General features: G+C 49.2%; 4 protein-coding genes; all 4 read right to left on the reverse strand.

Moving 5' to 3' along the window:
- Positions 1-151: 151 nt before the first annotated feature.
- On the reverse strand, positions 152-4,479 carry FFUJ_13434 (related to hypercellular protein (hypA); the record flags this gene model as incomplete). XM_023576120.1 has 2 exons in its annotated part: positions 152-4,263; positions 4,314-4,479. The coding sequence occupies 2 exons, from the start codon at positions 4,477-4,479 to the stop codon at positions 152-154; spliced, it is 4,278 nt and encodes a 1,425-aa protein (XP_023429319.1).
- Positions 4,480-5,102: 623 nt separating this feature from the next.
- On the reverse strand, positions 5,103-6,329 carry FFUJ_13435 (related to hypercellular protein (hypA); the record flags this gene model as incomplete). XM_023576121.1 has 2 exons in its annotated part: positions 5,103-5,911; positions 5,975-6,329. 2 exons carry the CDS (start codon positions 6,327-6,329, stop codon positions 5,103-5,105), a joined length of 1,164 nt encoding a protein of 387 aa, XP_023429320.1.
- A 4,305-nt stretch (positions 6,330-10,634) lies between these two features.
- Positions 10,635-12,551, reverse strand: FFUJ_13436 (related to quinate transport protein; the record flags this gene model as incomplete). XM_023576122.1 has 7 exons in its annotated part: positions 10,635-10,847; positions 10,906-11,563; positions 11,618-11,683; positions 11,737-11,772; positions 11,822-11,902; positions 11,956-12,001; positions 12,056-12,551. The coding sequence occupies 7 exons, from the start codon at positions 12,549-12,551 to the stop codon at positions 10,635-10,637; spliced, it is 1,596 nt and encodes a 531-aa protein (XP_023429321.1).
- Positions 12,552-14,075: 1,524 nt separating this feature from the next.
- FFUJ_13437 (uncharacterized protein) lies at positions 14,076-16,375 on the reverse strand (the record flags this gene model as incomplete). XM_023576123.1 has 7 exons in its annotated part: positions 14,076-14,889; positions 14,939-15,069; positions 15,125-15,157; positions 15,210-15,580; positions 15,627-15,790; positions 15,840-15,939; positions 16,000-16,375. The coding sequence occupies 7 exons, from the start codon at positions 16,373-16,375 to the stop codon at positions 14,076-14,078; spliced, it is 1,989 nt and encodes a 662-aa protein (XP_023429322.1).
- Positions 16,376-17,092: the final 717 nt, after the last annotated feature.

Here is a 17,092-nt window from a genome sequence, read left to right on the forward strand (position 1 = left end):
AGGGACTTCTTCATAGTATCAAAGGTCGTTGACCGCTCTCTTTGCTATTCACTAAATGTCTACATCGCATCGTAGTACAAATCTCCATTATTTAATCGAGGCCAATGTACAAAAGCCATAGATCCCCATCACCATCAAAGTCCCTCCTCAACTAGCGATCTCTCGTCATCAATAGACAAGGTTGTCTCGCATGCCAGATCCTTCTCTCCTTAACTCCGAGAGCCGCGTCCATCATCGTTTGAGACTCAGATCTCGCTCTTGTGGTTTCACTTCTAGGCTCATCCCAAACCTGCACCTCTTCTACTGAAGCTGAAATTTCAAACTCTCCACGGCATAGCACTGTCATGCCTACTGAAATCTCGGCACTTCCGTGTCCTTCTAGCACAGGGATGAGCTGCTGTAGAGTACCGTTCCAAGCAAGCTTCCGTGTAAACTCCAGCCCAACATTTGCAGGCCGATGGCGAAGTGAAGGAAGAATTCTGACAAGGGGATGGATCTTCTGAGCTGTCCGGTTCGTGAGGCGTACCCTAAGTTGCATAAACTCATCGACGTATGCTACATCCTTTTCAGCTGCATTGCCATCCTTATCTTCGACCGAGATATCAATGTCAACCTCGTCAACCTTGATTGCTTCGATCATTCTCGAGGTCAGCCGTATGCTTCTCAGATCGATCGAGCCACTCCTCTTAGGTAGTGATGTCGTCTTCCATGTTGCTCTGAGACAGCTGAGAACCCTTTCTCTATACCAGAACCCTTCTCGGTTCGCTCGCTCCATTTCAGGTGAAATCTTGCTGGCGCTAACCACGAATTGTCGGTTTCGGGAGGGGTTCAGGGTTGGTATTGTGGCATGGGGATCCTCCAGATACACCCGTTTGACTGGAAGAATGACACGGCTCGTATTTCCAGGCAAAATATCCTCCTGCACAGAAATTCCATCATTACTCTCCAGTTGCACCACCATCTGGCTGGGCCAGGCGTTGCGAAGATCCACAGACAAGAGACAGTACTCATCAGGTTTGGCAGTAAAGGAACTACCCAGGCGATCCCACAAGGGTTGAGGAATCTCTCCATGCACGGGGAGTGCATCGATTCGAGCAAGCTCGACACTAGCATTCACCGTCACTGTAAGATCTAGAGAAACCTGTCGTGTGTAGAATTGATCAGGCATCTCTTCTTGCGGGCACCCCAGATGAGTGTAGTCGACCTGGATCGTAGCCCCTGTGAGTCCGGGCTTACCAAGAATCTCAAAGTCGAAGGTGGCCTCTCCGTTAGGTGCAATATGACGAGTCTGCTGGCTGTTGGGAAGTCGCAGCGCCTGCTTCTTCATCAGCGCAAGCTCATACTCGTAGAGCTCAGAGGGTGTCGCATCTCGGTTGTTGATCGCAGTCTGGAGCGGTTCCTGTGTAGAGTCCTTGAAGGAGAAAAGCATAAAGTCCACTGGCGTCGATGCAAGATTCTGCAACGTCACTGAAAACACCTGCCTCTCACCCTCCAGGATCATGATGGAGGACTGTGCAAGAGTTGTGGACTTGACAATTACCAGTGGTTGTGCTTGAATAGCAGTGAGACTCAAACTTTCAGCCTCGAGCTTTGGAGCAAACGGCTTAACATCTGTGACCGCTTCCTCGAGTGCAGCCAAACCCTTGGCTTTGACCTTGACTTCCTGCTTTGGCGTCCAAGGCATGGAGAAAACAGGGAATCGCCGCTCACGGCATCCTCGGACCTTGATAATAGCACCTGTGACCTTCACAGTTCCTGCTTCCTTTGCCCTTCCCCTTAATCGGATCACCTGTGTTCGGTACGGCCCGACAACAGTCGCCTCCTTGACAGCGTCAAACTGCACGCCCTCGGTAGCTAAGTAAACGGATTCAACATCCACTTCAATATCATAGGGGTTCTGTAGTGTGATCTTGAACGTAGCGTATTCATCAGCCACAAGTGTCTGGTTTACCATCTCGTCTGGTTTCTTCAGGAATGGGTTATAGATAAAAGGGTCAAGGTCTTGAGATGCACGGGTAGCAGTAGCACCAGGAAGGATGCTCTTGGAATGAGCTACTGGCGTTTTGCTATTGAGTGAGGGCTCAAGCTTGATACCTCGTACAAAGAATTCATCCCAGTACTCAGCTGCTATGTCGTTGTAGCCTAGCCTCTGCACAAGATTGGCGGTCCTCGATATGCCAGTAGCTAATCGAACTTGCTCGTCTCGGGTGATCATAGGTGAAGCATCCTCTCTCCGAGGTCCTGGAGCAACACCGGAACCGGCTGTTCGCAACAGATCACTCGAGAATCGTAAAACACCATCGAAATCCGGAAGTGCTTCAGAGAAGTTGATGCAAGCCCTTAGAATATTAAGCTTGACATCCGGAAACCCGAAGAAGCGCGCCGCAGACTGGCCGCGTATCCTAGCAATCACAGCTTCGTCCGAGTCGTCAACATCCTCGTTGTTCTTAGCACCCGTCTTTCTGGTCAAATCGAACCCAACAATGCCATACGACTTGCAGAGAAGGGTCATCAGAGCTTCTATGCCCTGTTCAATGTCACATTCTCCAATCTCTAGAGCCATGGAGCCACTGCTTGATCCACCTCCTCCTGAAGTCAACGACATCAGTCCGGCAGCAGGATGGATACCCATATCTGCAGCACCTCGAGTTCGCGCCTCGACGAGACCACCGATAAGGACAGATACCAGCTCCCGGATCACCATGGCCTTCTTTCGGTGAAGTCCCAAGGGTCCTAGAACAGTTGCTATGCCGCTCAGAACTGACGCTCGGTCCACAGTTGTAAGAAGTTCTGAAGCGCCCGCAGGGAATGCCTTGAAGAGCATCGCTCCGATTTGTTGTCTGGAGGGTGTTACACCAAACCGTGGAGGTGCTACGTATGGCTGCTCGGGGACAATCCCTGTAGCAATCATGGCTAGAGATTCTCGGTTTAGGTACCCATTACATAGGTGAAGAGCGGAGTATATCTTGGAAAATCGAATGAAGGCCTCAGACATGGGTAATGGAGGCAGGCTGTCCGATGATACTCTGGAGTATAATGCTATTATACGTTCCAGAAGCTCCGGTAGCAGCCATTGGAGATTTCTAAGATGCTTTGGTTGATCCGGGTCTTCAGGAGTCGGGTCTGGCGTTTGCTTGTGCGCTGGCTTATCCGGGAATTGGATCAGTACTGTAGGTACATGGAACTCGATGTTGGACCAGCCAAGGAGGAACAGGTTAACCAAGATCAGCTCCAATGCTTTTCCATGCCATAGATGATCATTCACAGATCGCGCAGCCATAGCACCATCGCTAAGCTCCTTAATCGAATCCGTCCATCGTCCAGCCTGAAGAAACATGGAACCAACGACAACCGCAGCTCGGCCTTTGGTTCTCAGCCTCCAACGATCATTCACACCACCCGAACCAAAGCCCTGCGTTGATATCCTATCGCGACTAGCTGACCGAGAGCTCTCTGTAGTTTCTTGCGGCGCAGGTTGTGGATCTGGTGTTGACCGGTCACTAGCTGGCGGGCTCTGACTATCCGTAGTGATGGGTGGATTCGATAAGCTGCTCTTTGGAGGTGTTGACGATAACCCTGGTGTTGAGCTGCTCGAATGAAGTCCTGGGCGGGCGTTGGCTGGCATAGACATGCGGGCCTGTGTCTTGTCCATGATACCGCCAGCTGAGTTAGAGCGCACGGAATGTCGCGAAGAGATACTCGACCCTCTCCTAAGGAGCCCATTCAACCCTCCTTCGCCACCCCACGAACCACCATTAGTATGCTTTGAAGTGGACGAATAAGGCACAGGGGACTCGATGTTGGTCATGGCCTCGAAGGACTTGGCCAGCGTTGTCATCTCAGCTAGGAGAAGCGAAGAGATGTCGCACATAACAGTCCTTAGTGTAGTAACAGTGCAGTTCTCGAGAGGAGGAATATCGACAAGACCCTCAGGCATTGGAATTTCGGTATCGTGAGGGTTGGCATAATCGAACAGCAAGACTTGGTGTACCAGAGCCTTGGGGTACATGTCGCGCAGGTCTTCTAGCTCCTGGTATAAAGCTCTAATATTCTTCTCAGTCGTCGTCGGGCCTGTGCCGTTTATAGACTGTCGCTTGTTGAAGTTCTTTTGGTGCAGCTCGGTGCCATCTGCCAGAGCTATTATAGCAAGGGGTTCTCGGTATAAGTCGAAGGGTGTGAGGGCGAGGTGGGAGGGGGGAGGAACGTGAGTAACGAGGTTGTATATTATGGCACCGTCTGGGTATGCCAGAGGCGAGAACATGTCTGCGCAAGCTATGTCAGCGCCATATTGAGCAGTTGAGAGCATCCCTTACTCCTATTAGGGCGGCCATCAGCGCTGATGTCGCGGAGGTGGACAACATGTTCCTTGTTGAGTCGCTCGACGAAGGAGGCGAATCGGTCTGCTTTGATCTGCCCCAGAGGTAAAAGAAGTGTCTTCACCCTCGCAGGAGCGACGGGGGCTAAAGGATCCAAGCTCATCCTAGCATCTGGTGTTTTCTCAACATGTCCGCCAGCGCAACGTGGTTGGTGTTTAGTCGGTGACGTCCTTGGGGGCGTCGCAGGGTTCTTCGTTTGGTATAAGGTGATGTTGATTACAATCGCATTGTTGTGTCAGCGTCGCCTCTTTGAGTTATTGAGCTGAGCTTCTAGTTAAAGCTGAATGCCGCCTTTAATCGCCGGATCTTGAGCTTGGTATCGTACACCTGTCGCATGCGGCTAGGAGCTGCTGTAGTTATGAGGTAGCGTACCCTTACATGGGTGGCCGGATCAGGTGGAGCCTCGAGAACCGGAGTCGACTTTTTGCGAGCCGATGACAATAATGCAGAGCATACCAGTCACTTCAAGTCCACATCAACACTTCACTCATTGTTACTGTTTTATGGCTGCTGAGAATGTTCCAAAATGGTTGTCAATTCTTCCATGGTCAGCACTGAAACCCTGTGCTATCTCAAAAGCTTAGCCCACTAAGAATCTCCTATACTCCTGGGGTATCGCGATGTTGGCCTCAAGCACCCATATCCAACTTTTGCCGAAATACAACTAACATATAAATGCTTATTACTGTCCAAATGAACAGCTGTTCGAGATTTACGTCATCATATTCAACCAACTGATGATGGCGGTCCTTGGGGACTTTGATCTGACGGCTTTCTCTCCCTTGCCTCGGCTTGCAGCTCACTCTCAAAGGTATCAACAGACAAACTCGCTTCTACGAAATCTTCAAGCTCTTCCGTAACAGTTTTGAGCTTCTCCTTTACCGCGACAGCAGCTTCGTGGCCGACAATGTGTCGTGCTGGAGGGTTTTCATGTCCTCCGATCGCTGAAAGAGCATGAACGGTCTCCATGACCAGTTTATCTGCTGCGCCAGGCGGTAACTTGGGGTAGCGATGTAAAATCTCACCAGGCGCTGCATCTGGTTCGAGGGAAGTACTGGCGGGGGACATAGGTGAAGGTCCGTAGTCAGCTGGTGACGAGGGGTATGGCAGAGCTGTATCCGGATGAGTATTGAGAACGTTGGCGAGAATGTCGCGAATGCTGGGAGCTGTTTCTGAATATTGATCATATGCAGCCATTTGAGGAGCAAAGGTGAGACGATTAGTCAAGGAAAGAATCTCCTTGTTTGGCTGTACAACGGTAACTTTGATGTTGAAGGGTGCAATCTCGTACGCAAGTGAGTCGCAGAACCCTTCTAGAGCCCATGTCGCAGCTGTACATATCGACATGCCTGGTGTGCCAATGTGCCCCCCGGTACTGGTTAGAACAATGATATGTCCTGTGTGTTGAGACCGTAGCTGAGGGAGAGCAGCTCTTATAAAGTTGACCTGGGAGAAGAAGACGGACTCGAACTGGTCGCGAACGAGATTTTGGGTGAACGGAGTTGTCGATAGCTCCTCTACGGTTCCCACGACAGCTTAAGAGTGATGGAGTCAGTAAAATGCGTCAATTTGAATCCAAGGGGCAGCCCCCAACATACCATCGGATTTACAGCATAGTAGGATATCGATCCGCCCAAAGACCTGCACAGCTTCGGCGACAGCAGCTCCACAGCTTCCCATGGCAGCCCCATCGCATCGGATACCGCGTATACGGTCCTTCCACCCCTCACGATCCTTTCTGGAGCTCTTGCACTCATTCACGAGCTCGCGAAACTCAGCACTGCGGTCCTCATGATCGATCTCGTAGGGCGGCAAACATGCGACAACGTAGTCGCCATGTGATAGCAGTAACCGGATGAGTCGGACGGACAGGGGGGAGAGAGCTGAAGTGAGGAGCCATGTCCGCGGCGAATTGTGCGTGGCTGTAGAAGGGTTGGAGTCAGCGTCGGCCATTATAATGGCTTGTACATGATTTGATAGTGTTTTGGTTGCGCCCCGAGCAGTTAGTGGCAATTATGGCTTTTTCCTGGCTCTTTTCAATGTCTTTGATTATGTAACCCAGAGGCACAATCTCCAAAAATAAGTTGCCAACCTCAGCAAGAGGAATTGGTCGCAATTGATGGACTATGCCAAGGTATGGAAATAGAGTGAAATGCGGGAGAAGCAGAAAAGTGTGGAGTCGTAAGGTAAGGTAAGGTAAGGTAGAGCTTTAGCTGAGCTTCCCTTGAACAAATTACATCATTGGGGATGGAGATCAATGGGAGAGCGTACTGAACCAAAACATGCAACTTTGAATGCCTGATCCTTGACGGGCTCGAAAATTACAAGACAGAAACAGAAAAGACGAGAAGCTAAAGAGATTAATGGCCACTTTATATGAGAGGGAAACAAGACGAAAGAGGAATACGCCGAAGGAGCTGAATGCCAGGGATGGAAAAGCTAAAGTCAAAAGACAAAGTAAAATAAATAAAAATCGATAAGGTAGCTAATAAAGAGCGTAAATGACCGAGAAAAAAAAATCTGGGGACTTACGAAAGGAGGGGTTCGGTATTGAGTGACTGTTGTGTCGTGGGGTAATGGTAAATGCCATGTCGTGAGCGCCGCGCGTTGGTGTTGGCCGTTGTGGCCCCAGCATGGTTATCGTATATAAGTCAGTCCAATTGACTGATATAATAATAAAATGAATGGATGGATGATTGGTTTTGCGATAAGACAAAAGTAATGTTGGCTATGTTTGTCAATGTCTCTATCCTCTCTCAAATCGTGATAGTCCTTCTTCTTCTGGACATGAACCAGAACCTTTCAGGCGAATAGGTAAGGTAGCTTCTTAGGAAAACGCCCAGAAGCCGTATAACCTAAAACCTCAACATTGGCGAATAGTAGGATCCAAGGTTGATGCAGTGGATATGATTTTCGAATCTCCAAGAGTCAGTTCTCGACCGCCATTAACCTGTGTAAGTCAAAGAGCGGACCCCAACCAAATTCGATCAACCTGAAGACTACCTAAGAGATGCAGCTACCATGCACCTAGGGTCGCGATATGGCCGATTGGATGATAAAGAAATCGGTCAGCACTTTTGCCGACGCAAGCTGCACTCGTGTGGAGTTTGGTGAACAAAAGAGCTTGGGGTTGTCGAGTGTTGGTCGCAGTGGGCGCGAAGGATTCATATAAGCAGTAAGAGTAAGTAGCAGCAGCAATAGTAGTAGTGACTTTAGTGTTTTGAGGCCACAGGCAAGGGCATGAATGAACAACGCATATATAATTGCAGTGATGTGTTCTGAGATTGGAAGTCAAGCCGTTGTTGTTGGTTGGGTCCGTCCTTGTAGGGCTGGTGTAAAAGTGAGACTTTCCAAAAGACATCCAAGACAACGAACGAACGAACGAACGGAACATGTATATAGAGAATACGAAGAACTGAAATAGGAACTCAGGCACTAATAAAAGAACAGACGAATATTACTTGTACTTGTTTCTCTTTTTGGAAACAGGCGGGGGGAACGAGAAAACTAAGAGAAAAGAAAGATTGAGGTGATTTGGCCCATCCCTCTCATCCAATGCCCCATATTGACGACAAGGGCAAAACATTTACTATCCATGCAATGTAGTGGCCTGGCCTGGCATGGCATGGATATGTACAAAGTAGCGTAGCGTGAGTTAAGGTAGCCCAACTTTTGAAAGAGGTAACATTAAACCGAACTGAACTGAACCTAACCTAACCTAACCTACTAACCACCAAAATAGACTCTATAGATACCAGAGAGTTACAGAACAAACTTCCTACTTTCAACGTCCATGCTTGTCTGTCTTGTGGGTCCAGAGACTGCATCGCATAGCATTGCCCTCGAGACTGACTTTCTTGGCTGTTTGGGTGATCAACAAGGCTGCAACCGAGACATCCGATTAGAGAGAGACGATTTGTTGCGTATCGTCACTGTGACAGTTTGTGTCTGTATCGTACATAGACGACGACATACGGACAGATGACAATGTTTGGTCATAACGCACTTACATCCATCTAATGTACGTACGCACGTGTGTACCTACCAACATGCAGAGGGAATGGGGGTTTGTTGTTTGATGTGGGCTTCCAAGAGACATGAGGAAAACCCAAAGTCAGGCCAGTTTCATATGTTTCTGATCCGCCTGCCGCTGTCATAGGGCAGAACTAGCTTCTGACCCCTGTCGCCTGAGGGTTGAGATAGGGAGGGACCTTTGAGGTGTGAGGCGGCAGACGAGTCAGGTAACGACAGGGAATTGGAGGGTCAAAATCAAATTCCAAATACCAGGCCCTGAGGTGGACTTTGGACTTTGGACTGGTCTTGGCTCTGGGGTACTTACTAGAATCTCTAGTTTTATCCTTACACAAGATGTTACTCGTACTGCATGAACATCAAATCACACGACACAAGACGTTGAATCTATATCACCAAGCATTTCTTATTTCATGCAACACAGCAACCGCATAACTCTGCCGCCTCACTCTTGCTCTTCTCTCTCTCTCTCTCTCTCTCTTGAATCATGGTCCCTCAAAGAGAAGAAAAAAACACATGAAACGATGAAACGCCATCTCAAACTCAGACAGAAGCCAATACCATGGGTAGATCCTTGTCAATCTGGCCTACTAGGGCTTAGCCTCTTTTTTTCTCTTCCCTTTAATGACGACGTCGCAAGAAGAAGAAAACTGTCCTCAACTCGTCTTATCCAGATCCTCACAAACTCACTCTTGCAACCCAATCGACCCTCAAAAGGGGTCGTCGTCGGACAATTCTTTCCCCTCCTTGGTTGATAAACGTGAAATTGCCGATCCCACCAAAATTCGGCACCACCACAAACGTAGAGCGAGACGCTACTGTCGGCAGTGGCCCTGAGAAGAGTTACCGTCACGTCCACGAATAGGAGTGCCAGCCTTGGCCGTTAGTGGCCTCTGCCCTGTACCCCGTAGCTGTAGGATAGTGCCAAGAAGGCCTAGAACCTCCGGGTTAGCTTCCATGAGGGGTGGGGCACGGTGCTGATTGGCTTCTCGGCAGTGGGCGTTGGCTTCCTTGAGACAGGGTCTTGTGCTTCATCTCAGAATCAATTTCTCACTGCATGCATTGATAAAAGTCTGCTAACAAGTGCCCTGTCGGCTGTCAATTGTCGCTGTAAGCACTGTAACGCTTATAGCTAGGTATGTAGATATTTCCTCATGTTGGATACAGGTAATCTCGCAAACATTATACACTAGCACAATACAGTATAACATAACCCATTTACCCTTGTCCGCAACGTCTCACGGTTTATCCTCTTCGGTCCGATCTCGCACTGGCAGATAATGATTGACATCTAAATCACACAGAAACACAAATCACAAAGCACAAACCCCACACAAACTACTATCAACTCCTTAACCACGCTTGCTACGACAGGGACTTTTGCATACAGGACCTTACAGAGTTTCGAACCAAGAGAGCTCGAGCCCTCCTGAGTCCTAGACCATGATCATGTCGAGAAAAGGAGCTTGTCGTCCGTCACAACACTTCACTTCACTTCACTTCGATAACCTTCTAAACAAGGATAAATTAACTTTGCCATAGTAACCTAGACCTAGTCATGTTCAGACCATCAGCGTCCCATAACTGACTCTTGGAAAGCATCCTTCATAGGAAAGCCCCCGAGGCACAGCTTGGCACACCTCAGTGACCTCACTGTGACCTGTTGTTGCTGGCCTATCGGGTCGATTCCACTGCACGAGGATAGGTGATACGTGAGATATTGGATGTTTGGTATCAACGTCACACAGACCGTTGCGATCTCGAAGATATACTTTGATCTTGAAACGCGGTCCGTCACTAGCTCAGCTCGGTTCCCTTTGAGATTCAACGTATTTTCTCCTTGATTTGTGATAATTAACATCTTCTGCATAACTCGTAAGAACACAGCCAATCGGACTTTTACAACGCGTCGGTAGAAGCGTTAGCAGGTGAGGACAGTCTCCCGGATAATTTAGAAAGTCAATATGTGCGTGCCGCAGTTAGCTTGGTAAGATTGTTGCATTTAACCGGAAGTTTCTTTTGAACCAGGCAATATCCCTTCTGATGGTGATAACTCATTCAGGTATCGCTGCATCTTGGTACATGTGCAGTGCCCGCAGACTGCTACCATCCTCACGCTTTACTCCTAACGAACAGCCAAACTCATCAAACTTGGTCTTGAATTATATTTCACCCCCTGATCACATCTCCCTTTGTCCACCGATTCATTAAACCTTGGCGTTAACCTTAGTGCTTGGTATTCTTGATGTCGGCAACTTCTTCCCGGATGCTGGGCGTGCGGGCGCCTTCAGGACCCTCGGCATCGAGCTTGCTGTGAAGGTCGCCAACACCGAAGAGCTCGTCCATCTGCTCCAGACTGAGACCCTTGGTCTCGGGAACGAAGAACCAGACAAAGATACCCATGAGAAGATCGAAACTGCCGAACATGAAGAACATACCCTGTCAAGTTTTAATTAGCTATCTCAAACTCGTCAAGATGATTGTATCGAATACTTACGTAGCCGGCAGGTCCCATGGTCTTTTGCATGGTCAGGACAGTTCGGGCAATGATGAAGTTGAACAGCCACTGAGTAGCGGCACCGATGGCGACATTCAGAGCTCGAAGACGGGCAGTGGGGATCTCAGAGACGAGAATCCAGCAGCAAGGTCCCCAACCGAACTGGAAGAGAGCAGCCCAGAGGTAAATGCACACAATGGCAACGTATCCAAAAGCAGAGATGCCTTGTCCGGCAACAGGAGGCTCGACACGACCGTAGATACCAATGATGTACATGGTAAGAGCCTGAGCAGCACTGGTCCACAGAAGACTGCGTCGTCGACCGAGAGAGTCGGCACAGAAGATGAGGAAAGCAGCACAGCCCAAGACCTTGACGATACCGTAGACACCAGTCGCAAAGAGTGAGACCGTTGTACCAGTCATACCGAGAGATTGGAAGATCTGAGGGGCGTAGTAATTGACGGCGTTAACACCAGTCATTTGTTGACAGATCATGAGCAGAACAGAGATGATAGCTCGCTTTCGATTACCGGGAATGGTGACGAGTTCCTTCCAGAGAGTCGAGGCAGAAGCGTCGCCGGTCAATCGCTTCTCAGCTTCAAGCTGAGCAGACATCTCCTGAAGCTCAGCCTGGACATACTCGTGGTCCTCGGGAAGCCTACAAGAAGCCATGTTATTTAATGGTGTCCATTTCAGTTCAAAATTGACTTACATGCGAAGGCTGATGAGAATAGACTTGGCACGTTCCCAGTCATCCTTGCGCGCACACCATCGAGGGCTTTTCATTGTTAGTGAATATTTCCTTCTTCATCTGGAATCGACACGTCCTACCTTTCAGGGGCCAGCAGCATGCAAGTGATCAGGAGGCTAGAGCCGGTCAGTGTATAGTCTTTGATATCACAGCGTCGATTCTTACACGGCAGGAAGAGCCTGGAGAGCTAGGGGCAAAGCGTAGACCGTGGGAGCCTTGAGATGGAGGAGAGCACCATAGTTGACCCTGATGTTATGTTAGGCTGGCTTCATAGAACGATATCGATATTTCTAGCTTACCAGAACGAAAGCATGACACCAGTAACGATGAATAGCTGATAGAAAGCTATACAGAGTTAGTAACAGCCCCCATAGACTGTGAATGGGGGAAAGGACTTACAGGTCAAACCACCACGGATAGCTCGAGGTGCACATTCAGACACGTAAAGGGGTACCAAGGACGAAGCAGCTCCGACACCCAGACCACCAACAAAACGACCAACATACATGAGGGGAAGAGAACCATTAGCAGTAGAGGCAGCCTGAAGAATAACACCAATAGTGGTGACGATGCCAGTTCCAACGAGACACCATCGTCGACCAAACTTCTCGGTAAAGTACGAAGTGAAGAAACAAGCAGCGAAGCAACCAGCCTGGAGGGTAGAGACAATGTTCTGGTCAAGTGTGACTTTGGCCTCAGGAGTATAGTTGAATCGCTCCTGCGTGGCCTTCATGGCGAGGACACCGCCAATAGCTCCAGTGTCCCAGCCGAACAACATGCCTCCAAAGCATGAGCCGGCGACGATGGCGAAGACGCGCCAGTTGTAAATCTCCTCGGGGTCAGTCTTCATCGCATCATTGCGAATGACCTTCTTGAGGATGCCCGCGAGACCCATGGTTGCGGTGTTGAAAGACAACGAACTGTTGGGGGTAGTTTGAGTGGCGATAGCCGAGGATCGTTGAGATGGGAGTGGGCTCCAGGCTAAGAAACGATAGAGGGTATGCTTTAAATTTAAGCTTGTTTCCCCGGATTTGGAGTCGAAACAAGATGTGGAGCTGTCAATTTATTCAAAGGCAAGCTCGAAGGTCGAAAGGCACCAATACTTGATTGTGGTGTGATCTCTGAAGAGGAAATCAGAATCTCGAGGGGAGATCGCAGGATATTAAATGATCGTCCGGCTAAGCTCACGGTCCAGTGTTGTAGTCGACACGAGCTATCAAGCTCCCCTAGACACTCCAGACCACCACCACCCGAAACTGATCGTCCAACGACCAGTGACAGCCAAGTCTGGGGTCACATCAAGACGTCTCTCACCCCCAATATCGGCGCATCGGCCTTATTGGTGTAAGATAGAAACTCCCCATGTCAATTGCACGGGTTGTTGAGGAGGGTTTGATGCGTCGCCTCTTTGTGCAAATTAGAGGCACAGACTAAGACAGACGACGCAAACTCACGTCCGAATGAAACCACGACCCTTGTCAATATCCTGTTTCGCATTGATATTACCAGCACTCGCCCAAGTTGTAGCCCTACAGGCCCTCTCAAAGCTCGTCCAGAGGCTCAAAACACCATCTGTCCATGAGGCTCGACATAGTGAGTATACCAGCCTGAAGCGGAGACCTTAGAATAACCATATATCCATAAGCGTATGAATTGGTTCGCTTAGTCTAAAGATCTCGGCGGATAAAAAAGTCCACGAATCGACGTTCACCTGTCGTCAAAAAGTGGCTGCGCTATCAAGCGCGAAAGAAGCAACGTACCCCAATGTTGCGAAATGCCCAGACGCCGCTGAGAGGAATCCGAGATGAACTTTGGGGGCACTGTACATAGATTCATCCAACATGTCACCGAGCCCTTGACAACTCACATGCGGGCGTCTTTGATCATTTCTCGCCAACATGCGGGGGAGTGACAGAGACTGCCGCGTGAATCCTGGGGTTGTGGAGAGAAGCTCCACAGATAGCTCTCCATCTGGGGCGTCCGCCGGCTGAAGTCGATTGATGATGACATGGGTGTTGGGGATAGTTGTGATCGTCTTCATGATCTGATACGTGGAACTGAGTCTCCCCGGCGGGGATCGCACATGAGTCTCGCCTCTAGTCAACTTAAGGCTTTTAAGCTATGGGCGAATGCGGAGCTTTCTTTTTAAGGTTATATCGTGTCGAAATGAACGAATGTGATCACCTCAGCCTCAACAGCCAAGCTTCCAAGACTGATCAATCTACTCCGGAAATCATTCTGTGCCAAGATTTGGAACAAGCTGCAGGCCCTCCCCGCAAAGCCGGCATAGACGAAGCGGGGGGCAGGACTTCAGATGAGGAGAAGATAATATGATGATTTGATTGATGGGATCTTTCAAATCCCGTGTCCTCCATCTAATTCCTTCCACTCAAGCTTACCTCTTGCTAGCATTTTGGGGTTAAGCATTCATCTCTTTCTCTAGCCAGCCAGGAATGGGAGGAGTCTTGGCCCACCCATCGAGATAGCTTTCTTTGTTCACCCCAACCCCCGAGGGCTTGGCGTATATAGCAGAGACATACCAGACCGACTCACCAGCTTTGATAGTATGTTGCAGAGTTGGAATTGTGCTCCTGCTCTCGATCAAGTTCGAGTTCGGATCCGCATTGACCAGCATAGCCTGACGTTGTTCCGCCGGCTCTAAAGCTTTGATGCCGACAGCGCCTTTCGATACTGCAAAAGCCCCCGACTTTCCGCTTGCCCAACCATCGGGTGTCTTTAGATCGTAATTGCCAATGATCTTGGGATATGTTCCCTCGTGCTTAGTTTCATCGTACGGCCCAAGATATCGTCCGTTGGTTGAGTTGACATTGGAAATAGCAAAGGAGCCATCCGCCGTCATGACCTCACGACCACTCTTGATGTGATGAACTCGAAGATGCCAGTTGGGGGTTTCTTCTTGTGAAGGGACCAAGATGGTGCGAATTCTGACATCTGGGAAAGGCTTCCAAATCGAGACGAGAACTGGGGTGCCCTCACAGTCTTCGATCCCGGCATACTCGCAAAGCCTTCGAGTCTTCCAGTACTCGCCCCCATCATCCGAGAGCCCGAGTTGCGATGCTAGTGCATACTGCTCTAGGGAAAAGAGACCAGGGGGTACCGAATATCCGTATGCACTGCTGTAAGCAAATCCGCCGTATTTGGCATGGGTTCCTTTCATTGGGTAGCTACAAGCTTGTCCTGATGACAGAAGCATGCAGTGGCCGCCAAGGTAACTGTACTAACGTCAGTCTCACATGAATGTACATATAAGGTGGTATCTACCTCATAATATGACCCGGTTGGTTCAAAGCTTTCATCTTGGGGATTACACCACTGGTTGACTCCTCGTCGGATGTCCAGAAAGGGTGACCTTCTGGTGTTGCCAGGCACATAAATGCTAGGCATGCCCAGTACTAAGTGTTCTCATTAGCAAACTTGCCATGAACTGCCAATCTATGTGGCTCTTACAGGGCTTCCGGGGCTGTTGTAGTTTTCCGCCATCTAATTTCGTTAGTTGTCGCCAACAGCATAATGAGGGAGCAACAATACTTACATACATATTTGGGTAGGAATACCCAATCGACAGTGTACCACTTGATGTCCAAATGTCACCTTGGGTCTGCCACCAACGCAAGTGACGAAACACAACTCCTTTCACCATGCCCCAAGTCAGCGGTGCAGGCAACTCAACATCGGCATGTGCCAGCGCTCCCCAGAAAGAAACCATGGCAAAACGGTAGCCTACGCTTCGACCGTAAGGAATGGCTCTGCCTTCATCGTCAAAGTAATGGATTAAGTCCAGAGCGACCTGTTGTGCTCGCCTCCTGAATTCTTCTGCCCGCTTTGGGTCTTCTTCCCCTGCTAACTTGGCGTACAGTAGCTGGAGTAGCTGAATTGCGAAACTTGACGAGTAATAGTCCATTTCTGGCGCGTGTCAGTCAGGGCTAAGAGATTGCGACCTCAAGCTTACGATGGATGCCTTCTGGTCCATCGTTAGACCAGCCTCCTCCCCGATAAAACGTTTCGAGGTGCTCAATGTCACTGTCAAGTCTTTCCTGGGAGAATTTACCGCCGTTCTTCTTTAGTCCTAGGTTGGCAAATACACGGAACCATAGCCAATTAGTGTTGGGCATACTGCAAGATGATTAGCTAGTGAATAATCGGTACAGTGTTGAGAGCTGACTTCTTCTCGTTGATTGAATTTCCTAGCCATGTCTCGACATTACTCTTCTCCTTGTCAGAAAGGCTGCTCCAAAACTCGGGGACAACAGCCAGCGCCCAGCCTAACAAATCGTCAGTTGTCCATCATGATGAGACTTCGTATTGGGGGGGGGGGGGGCTACCTAGGGGGCACATCTCAACCATTCTTTGGTCATTATCCTGGGGATAACCCCAATATTCAGGGTTTTCTGGATCAGTCCCTGACTTGATACCTTGAATCCACCATTCCTTGCCTTCGTAATCACCACCGCCTGCCAGTAAAGCAGCCAAGCCCCAGAGTGGACGGCATATTCCTTCAACTTCTGAAGCAGTCTGGTCGAATCTGACTGCTGTTGCACCGGGACACTTGACACGGGCTTTTTGGGGAGAGAAGAATGGCTCTAGAGGGTCAAGTACAGTGCGAAGGAGGTCTTGAACAGATGCACGATCCTTAATCTCAACCTTGGAAAAGGGATGTATCCCATTATATCCAAGACAAAGGGGTTGATTAGGTGCCATTGTGTTTTATCGAATGGTGTAGCTTGAAGTTAACTGCCAAGATTCATCGAGTGACAGAGATAGAGCAAAGGATAAAGAAGAGATATATATTGAAACTGAGCTCATGGCTTGCTTACCCTCAGCTCATGCCACGTACGGGCCACGGCACCAGGACCACGCACTTTATCCTTTGTCTTTTGCTTTTATCCGTCGATAGCGGGGACAAAGCTGTATGTACATGGCCGGGTTTCCGTGTTGATCAGTGAGGGGTTCGACGCCGCGTGGGATGGTTGACCCCAAGAGTTTGGGGGTTCCGAGCTGATATGACGATTGACTGCCGAAAACGGAGCTATATAAACTTAATCAAGTATCTCGGCAACGACCAGATTCCTTTAAGATAAAATGAAAAGAAAGAAAGAAATGAACAACAAACTTGATGGCAAATGGCTCCGGTGTAACTAACAGTCAAGGTCTTTGTCAGCTGCAGAGGACGGTTCGCAAAACCGCAGGAGCTGCTGAGAGCAGCTTACCCTAGATCTCTACCATGTCGCATTGAAGCTCAAGGCCACCTTCAAGAGGCAACTTGAAGGTGTTTCAAATCAAATTCATATCGAAATCTTTTTTCTTTTTCTTTTTCTTTTCCTTTCTTCTATTCTTTCAATCTCGATGCTCGTGGGCCTCTTGTGATTCTGCTACGTTCATCACCCAGCTGCAAATACAACGTCTTTTCTCCGGCAT

This window comes from Fusarium fujikuroi, chromosome FFUJ_chr04 (genome assembly GCF_900079805.1).
Source record: "Fusarium fujikuroi IMI 58289 draft genome, chromosome FFUJ_chr04".
Classification (NCBI taxonomy): Eukaryota; Fungi; Ascomycota; class Sordariomycetes; order Hypocreales; family Nectriaceae; genus Fusarium; species Fusarium fujikuroi.